This window comes from Oncorhynchus mykiss, chromosome 30, assembly GCF_057628025.1.
Source record: "Oncorhynchus mykiss isolate SJ-2025 chromosome 30, ASM5762802v1, whole genome shotgun sequence".
Lineage (NCBI taxonomy): Eukaryota > Metazoa > Chordata > Actinopteri > Salmoniformes > Salmonidae > Oncorhynchus > Oncorhynchus mykiss.
This window is the reverse complement of record NC_143051.1, coordinates 37,555,362-37,563,307: the sequence shown is the minus strand read 5'-3', so window position 1 is coordinate 37,563,307 and position 7,946 is coordinate 37,555,362. Positions and strand designations below refer to the sequence as shown.

The 7,946-nt window shown below is 41.2% G+C and overlaps 1 protein-coding gene across 1 annotated transcript; it reads left to right on the top strand.

Moving 5' to 3' along the window:
- Nucleotides 1-1,077: 1,077 nt before the first annotated feature.
- Nucleotides 1,078-4,574, top strand: LOC118946531 (uncharacterized). The gene is made up of 3 exons (XM_090228355.1): nt 1,078-1,159; nt 3,966-4,100; nt 4,304-4,574. Exons 1-3 carry the CDS (start codon nt 1,078-1,080, stop codon nt 4,540-4,542), a joined length of 456 nt encoding a protein of 151 aa, XP_090084481.1. The 3' UTR covers nt 4,543-4,574.
- The last annotated feature ends 3,372 nt before the right edge of the window (nt 4,575-7,946 follow it).

The window sequence follows — 7,946 nt, the reverse complement described above, 5'->3', positions numbered from 1 at the left end:
AGAACGGCCTAGGTACTCATGTATAATTGTTCCTGGAAATCAGACTATAACAATAGAAATCACTCTCAAGTTCCCAATACTCCTTTTGTTGTGTACAGAATAGGTAACATGCATCCCATGGATGTCTACCATCATATTTACCAAGGGGGTCATATGTAGGGGAGTGTACCACCATCCCATATAAACAATTTATAGCTTTAGAAAATAAAAGCACCTACTTCAGAATTTGTGATCAACCCTAACTAATCAAATCACAAGGTCTTACTGTACCCGTCTTTGAATATTGTCATAGGGACAGATGATTCCGATAGGATTTAGCCACGGCTATGAAGACCACCAGGACAGTTAGCCCTATCAAAATATTAGTCTTCATCTTGTAGGAGGGTAGTGTTTGTTGTTTTCAATAGGAGTCGGAGGCCTAATCCCGGAAAATGTACTCACTCTATAGAAAATGGTGAGGAAAGATTACTAATCAAATTAATGGGGAAAATTACAGTTTGGTGCAGATGGAGAATAGAATGAAGTATAGCAGGTTTTATCGTCTTCCATGAGGGTGTTAAACGTTTGTCGGAAAAGAACAGTCCGGAATGCAGTTAGTATCTGTAAATTATTTATATTATTTTATTATTTGTTCAACCATTTCACACACACACACACACATAATGTAGTGTCTCGTAGTAGTAGGTATTTTTTAAAAGTGTCATATGTGGTATGTTTATTTATTGTACATAGAATACATAGAAAGTTTATCTTTATAAAAAAAAGTACAGAGTGTAAAATACTCAACAACTCATTAGATATGAAGATAAAGGATAGTGACATGGTTGAGAAGAAGTTAGGCCATTAAAAAGTACTTAATCACTCTGACATGTTCCCAATGTAAATACAGTGACATTGGTTAACTGTTCATACCGATGTTGTTTAGTCTAAGCACTAGAGGTGCAACCAGTTTGAGTTGGTACTTGGAACAAAAGCGTAGTGAAACTAGCCTTAATAAACATTGCAGTCTTTCACAGAATAAAACCAGTTTCAGTACATTGTGTATTTAAGAACTACAACCTACAACAACCCCCTTCAATGGAAACCTATGGAGGAGGTGTCCTTATTGTGAAGGGTTTGTCTAGGGGCAAAGGTACTCCAGATGGAGCCAAGGGCCATGGTGAGACTGAGTTGGACTGCACGGGTTGGTGCTCCACTAAACATACAAACATACTGTCAAATACATATTTGCATGTTTAGTGTTAGAGACAATATGCATATTTTCTAAAGGTCTCCCTTGATCAAAATGTCTGCTCCCACCACTGTTAGTATGTTTTCCTGAATAAGGAAGGTGAAATATTATAGTCAGGGAGTAAACGTTAATTATATTGAGGGATACCTGGATTTAATTGGACCTCTTTGAAATGAAAATGCATGGCCCTCCCCGAGTAAAATATATTTTTACCTGGCCCTCACCGAGCAATTGAAAAAAAAACATCTAACCCTCCCCCTTCAAATGATAATTTAAATAGCTGGAATATGAAATCCCTTTTTAGTATGCTATCAATGTTGCAGTCACGCTTTCTATCAAATCAACACGTGGTTGAGAACCACTGCTGTAGTTCATATCATATTCATCTGCTAGAGGGCAGCATTTGCCCATTTAAGCATTAAGGACCGTCCACACCACCGATAAATTACACATAACTATAAAATGTTGGCGAGCATCCACACTTGAGGAAAGTTTATCGTTCTACAGTAGCCTAAACCTATAATAAACTGATCAAAGCATGCTACTGCACGCTGTAGGCCTATGAATAAGGTGTTAACATAGACCATTCAGTGCTTCAGGGTGTGTTCATTGTCATAGCAACAACTGCAAATAATAGGCCTACTTCAATGTAGACTACATGTAGCCTAATGAAAAATATAATATAGAAACTCTTATTTAAATTAAATGTAGAAATTCAACAACAAACGATTCCATTTTTTTGTTGTTGTGCAAGCAATCTTTTTCTTCTGGCTAACAGATCATGAAATGGCAGATCTGTGCCTTCCTACAGGCTGCGCTCTGCAGTCCCCAGGACATCGGGCACGCAAAGCTCCACTACTGATTAGGCCTACGTTTTTAAACATGATTCTATCTATAGGCTACAACAACACGGTGCAAGAATGTGTTATTGTTTTCAAGAGAGTAGACCTACTCAGTGAATGGCTATGGCTGTAAACTGCAGTGTTGTAAGCTAACTTGAATAACCGCTCAAACGTCCTGTTTTGAATGCTTCATGCCGAAATAACTGCATACTGCCTAGGCCTGATTACGCAACCATTTGGATCAGTCATGGGTCTATTCGACAGTTTACAAGGTCCAGAAAGGTACATTAGCTGGCTACTCACATGGTGTATTTTGATCACACCATCGCATGCTCTCTTTCTCTCCTTTCAAACTCACAGCCAGTCATTTCGGGTTTCTGTATTTTACATTCAGCAAGCAAGAGCAAACTGAAATATCTCCTCGATAGACTAGTAGTAGAAAATAAAATGCTTGAAATAAGTGTGCGACAAGCTATTGTATGCCTAGTCTTGCTTTTACTGGTACTCCAAGATCTAAGGAGAAATCATTAGAAATAATACTGCAGTGATAGCCTTGTAAAAAAGGCTGTCCTGCTCCTCTCCTCTCTACCTAACATCCACTCACAGTCCCTTAAATGTGAATCACATTTTTGTTTGGCGTACCCCTGACGGCATTGCACGTACCCCAGGGGGAACCCCAGTTTGGGAATACCTGTTCTATGGTGTACTTGACAGAAGCCTAGTTGAACCCTCCACCCCCTCCTCCCTTTGACCCCCTCCCTTTGCCCCCCATACCAACCCAACTCTGACAGTATATAATCCCAGGTCTATAACTCATGCTTCACCATTCTGTTGTCACTGCCAACTTTAAGTACACTAGACTTTTGAAAATAATTATTTCTGGGATCAAAACTCAATTCATCACTTTTGTCAAGATGAACAAAATCATTTTCGGAATCCTTGCAGTTGCTGCATCTTTTATGCCGGGTGAGTCTAACCGATAATCAATGCCACTCACTCACAAACAAAACTGAGGATGCAGTTTGCTTGGACAATAGTTGATTTCAATGGTTATCATTTTAGGGCAGGGCCAATTTAGCTAAAGGGTTGTTAATCCAACAATCCTCCGCCATAGGTTTCATCATGTGAGTTAAAGTGTCAATGCCATTCAGTTTGAAGGGTCAGTTCATTTATTCTTTTTCGACTTATCCATTGTCGTTTCATCCATAAAGTTTTTATTGAGTTTGTTGGCTGGTAATGTAGCAATATCCAGCATCTCCAGGCAAAAAAATTTTAAGCACGAAGCGATGCTGGTGGAAAAGGTAAGCATCGGCTAGTGGTGTATTCTACAGCATGGAGAGAGCAGGGGAGTGGGTGTGGAATGTAGAAGGTAGAGATCACTTTCCACATTTTTTTGCTTGCACCGCTAGGGGATTTTTCAAAGAAATCGGAGATTACTACATAACACTTGTAGAGACCAAAAGAGAATAATGGAGACTAGAGAGATGAGTTTTAAATGATGAGAGAGGGATTTGTATGATCAATGCAATGTCTATGTTGTAATGGCATGCCATTTCAGTGATTTTCCTCATTCATTGAATAGCACACCAAACAAGGGTGTGGTCTGTGGTCTTCAGACGTCTATGGCCATACATCAAAACTGGGTGTGGCCTTCAGTTCAACCACAGCAGGTTTTGGTGATGACTATTGCTTTGGTGTTGGCATAGAATTCATATAATGCACAATAACAGTATAGAACAGAATAGAGTGACGTAATGAATGTGCGTCATGTTTCCTCTCACTCTCTCTCTACCCCCAACAATTAATTACTTAGTGACAAAACAATGGTCATTCATTGTCTGTGAAGCCATGTTATCTAATTGTCTAACACCACCCAACGTTGTGTGTTTCAGCCGAGTCCGCCTCAAAGTTTAGACTTGTATCCCTGACATGCAACAAATGCAGTGTGGGCCTGCTGGGTGTTTGCACGAACACTGCGGATGAGGTCTGCATAATCAACACAAGTAGCTGCTTCACTGGAAGGGCTAGTAAGTACCCTTCCCCGCCTCAACCCCCCCACCTCCCTCACCCATCCCCTCTTCTCATTCAGCCCACCTGGATGACCTGCTTAGTAGAAACTACCCACCCTTGTACACACACACACACACACACACACACACACACAGCATCATGTTCACTGTCATTCTAACTCTACTATTTTCTCTCTCGCTCTTTCTCGCTCTCTCTCTAGCCTTCCCTTCCCTCACTACTTTCGCAGGCTTCAACACCCAAGGCTGTCTGGAGAGTGCTATGTGCAACACCACCACCAACGCCACCCTCCTGGGCACCACTTACACCTCCGTCAAGGCCTGCTGCAACTCCAACAAGTGCAACCCAGTCACAATTAGCGGCGCAACCTCCGCCAAGCTCTCTGTCACCACAGCTCTTGGCGCCGCCCTGGTGGCCTCCGTGTGGAGCATGCTGTACTAGACCTACTAGAGGAGGGTTTTCCAAACTCTGTCCTCGGGACCCCAAGCGGTGCACGTTTTGGGTTTTGCCCTAGCACTGCATAGCTGATTCAAATAATCAACAAATCATCAAGCTAGGGGCAACATCCAAAACGTGCACCACTTGGGGTCCCGAGGACCGAGTTTGGAAAATGCTGAGCTAGAGGAAGTAGAAGACACATTCTGATTCTGAAGAACTAGAAGACCGTCCCAGTTTGTTTTGTTCACGCTACATGTTTAAACCGGCTTGACTCTGGTTTTCTCATGTGTCGATGCTGTTCTAGCATGAAATATGTACTTTTTCATGTTCCCATACTATAACTACTTTACATGTATAATGTTATTGTTAAATCTCATGGATCCTATGGAGAGGGCCAAAGGGTAACAGTCTGGTTTCAGTCACTGATAAGGTTGGATAGCCGTGCATTAGGAAAGGGGTGAGGAATGTGGGCCGAGGTCACGTCAGCTACAGCGACAAGGAACAGTTCTATTACATACACACCACCTAAGTTTGTTCCTTTCAACAGAGCTGTATTGGCTATCTAGATGTGCAAGAAGGAGATGCCGCCTAATAGTATAAATGCTTGTGCTGGTGGAAACATGTCTTTGTCTTTTCAGCTGTTTGACCCCGATGTGGGGATACACTTGGTTTGAGCTTTACTAGTCGTCTGTGAGTTTTATTCTGTTTGTTCAGAACTGAACAGTTGGCAATGTCAACACGATTCACCACGATTTACAGTCAAACTAGAGAGTCCGAATCAGTGAAACAGGAGCCCGGCACCAAAAACAAGGTAGGCACAGTTCCTACACATGTTACCACTCAGAGTCATAGGCTGAAACAATTATAGGATATGGACCTAGAAAGCCTGAGTTTATTCAGTAGTTCCATTGTGATACAAACGGTTATCAATCATTGGTGTAGGGTTGATTCCGTAAGGATAGGTCCCGAGATCCATAGGGAGATCTATGGTGTAGGTTCCGTTAGGATAGGTCCCTAGATCGATAGCTAACTACAGTGTAGGGTAGGTTCTGTGTAGGATAGGTCCCTAGTGGGGGTGTTCCCCTGAGAGATCCGTAAGTGGGACGAAAGTCCCAGCCGCGGTGGCCGTGAGGCAGTAAAATGTGTGTGTGTGGATATATTTTCATGCATGTGTACTAGTACGAAAGGTTGAATAGAATAGCCCATGTAGAAGGACAAAGGAAGGAAGTGCAAATGGTGGAGAATAGGAGAAATCTGAGAGTATCTGTGCTTGATTAAAGATGAAAGGTTGTTAGTGGGAATGTGGATGGGGATAAAGGTTGCCTACAAGTTCTGGAGGAGAGACTCATTCATGGTTAGAAAAGCAAGAAGATATTCAAATGTTGTTTTAACATGATTTGAATGTATTAGCAATAGCAATAAGGAGAGGTTGGTTTATGCCCTATCGGGGCGGGGAACCGTGACTGATTATGTGTAAATAGGAAGACAACTGTGAATACTACTGGTTGTGTGTGTTGTCAACAACAGTGATATGAGGCGTAACACTTAGGCGTAACACTTTGGCATAAGACATTAGGTCACCAGCATTCTCCAGTAGAAAATTGCCAAACACTTCAGTATTGTTTCTAATGCAAGGTATCAGGTCCTTTGGCCAAATTATTAGGTAGCTATACCGTAACTACTCTCCTGGAAGTGGGTATAACTACCTACATTTAAAAATAAAATAAATTGGTGTGTATTAGAGCTGTGGTTGAGGAAATGCTCTGGACACCTTCAGGAGAGGCGTCAGAATAATAACTATTGAAATGGCGACGGGTTGCCCCGATTCTCCTTTGTAAAGGGGGGCTCGAGGAAGAAAAGTTTCAAAAAGCCATAGAGGCGCTGAAAGAGGCGCATGAGCATTCTACCAATTCAGCTCGAATATGGGAAGAGTTGAGCAAACCAGATAAGATTGGTCAGCACTTCCCTGCTGATGGAAAATTACAATCTAATAGAGAATTCAGAGATGCTATTGTGAGTTGGCACAATGACAGAAAACAAACATCAAAAGCTCAAAACAGCAGCGTTTTGATGTCAGCGTTCCCATCAACAAAAAAAGCAAAACCATTTCAACCAAAATTAGTTGATGTACTCAGCATCAAAAAGATTGGGTACATTGATAGAATGTATACGTCTACTTTGATGGATGGTTTGAAACCTGTTATCAAAACGTCTATTACGGAGGTAGTGGAACAACATTTTCATTGGGATGAAATAGTAAGGAATCTAATTCCGCTCACTTTGTAGCTATGCCGTCCCAGTTGTTTGCCTCTCATCGGTGTAATGCACTGAGCATCCATAGTCAAGAGCTTTTGAGCTATCGGCTCAAATTTTTGAGAGAGAAACACATAAGCCCAGAATGCATTAAAGACACTCCCTTTGTTTTCACACTGTTTCTGTTCATGAATTTGAAGATGCTTATGTTGTGGAAGTCGATCACTGTAGTTTTGAAGCTGTAACTCTGAATTCCTAAAGGAGGATCGAAATGTGCAGAATTGGTACGTGGAGGAAAATGGGGGAGGGTCATGCTTTTTCAATTTCAATAAAGGGGAGGGTTTAGTATTATTTATTTTTTAATCTAGTCATGTAATTTGCAATGTAATTTGCAATTACATCAATTTGTAATTGATGAAATGTCTATAGTTCTCAGTGTTTTAAATTAGTTCCTCATTAGGTTATACAGTGCCTTTGGAAAGTATTCAGACCCCTTGACTTTTTCCACATTTTGTTACGTTACAGCCTTATTCTAAAATTGATTAAACAAAAAAATGTCCTCATCAATCTACACGCAACATCCCACAATGACGAAGCAAAAAAAGTGTTTTTAGAAATTTTGGCAAATGTATTCAGACCCTTGCTATGAGACTCGAAATGTACCTTTTTTTTCAATTGATCATCCTTGAGATGTTTCTACTACTTGATTGGAGTCCACTTGTGGTAAATTCAATTGATTGGACATGATTGGAAAGGCACACACCTGTCTATATAAGGTCCCACAGATGACAGTGCATGTCAGAGCAAAAACCAAGCCATGAGCTCGAAGGAATTGTCCGTAGAGCTCCGAGACAGGATTGTGTCGAGGCACAGATCTGGGGAAGGGTACGAAAAAATGTTTGCAGCATTGAAGGTCGCCAAGAACACAGTGGCTTCTATCATTTAAACAAATATATATATATTTTTTAGGGCTCCTTTGTTCTCCATTTCCGCCTGAATGACGTGCCCAAAGTAAACTGCCTGTTGCTCAGGCCCTGAAGCCAGGATATGCATATGATTGGTACCATTGGAAAGAACACACTTTGAAGTTTGTGGAAATGTTAAAATAATGTAGGGGAATATAACACAATAGATATGGTAGGAGAAAATCCCAA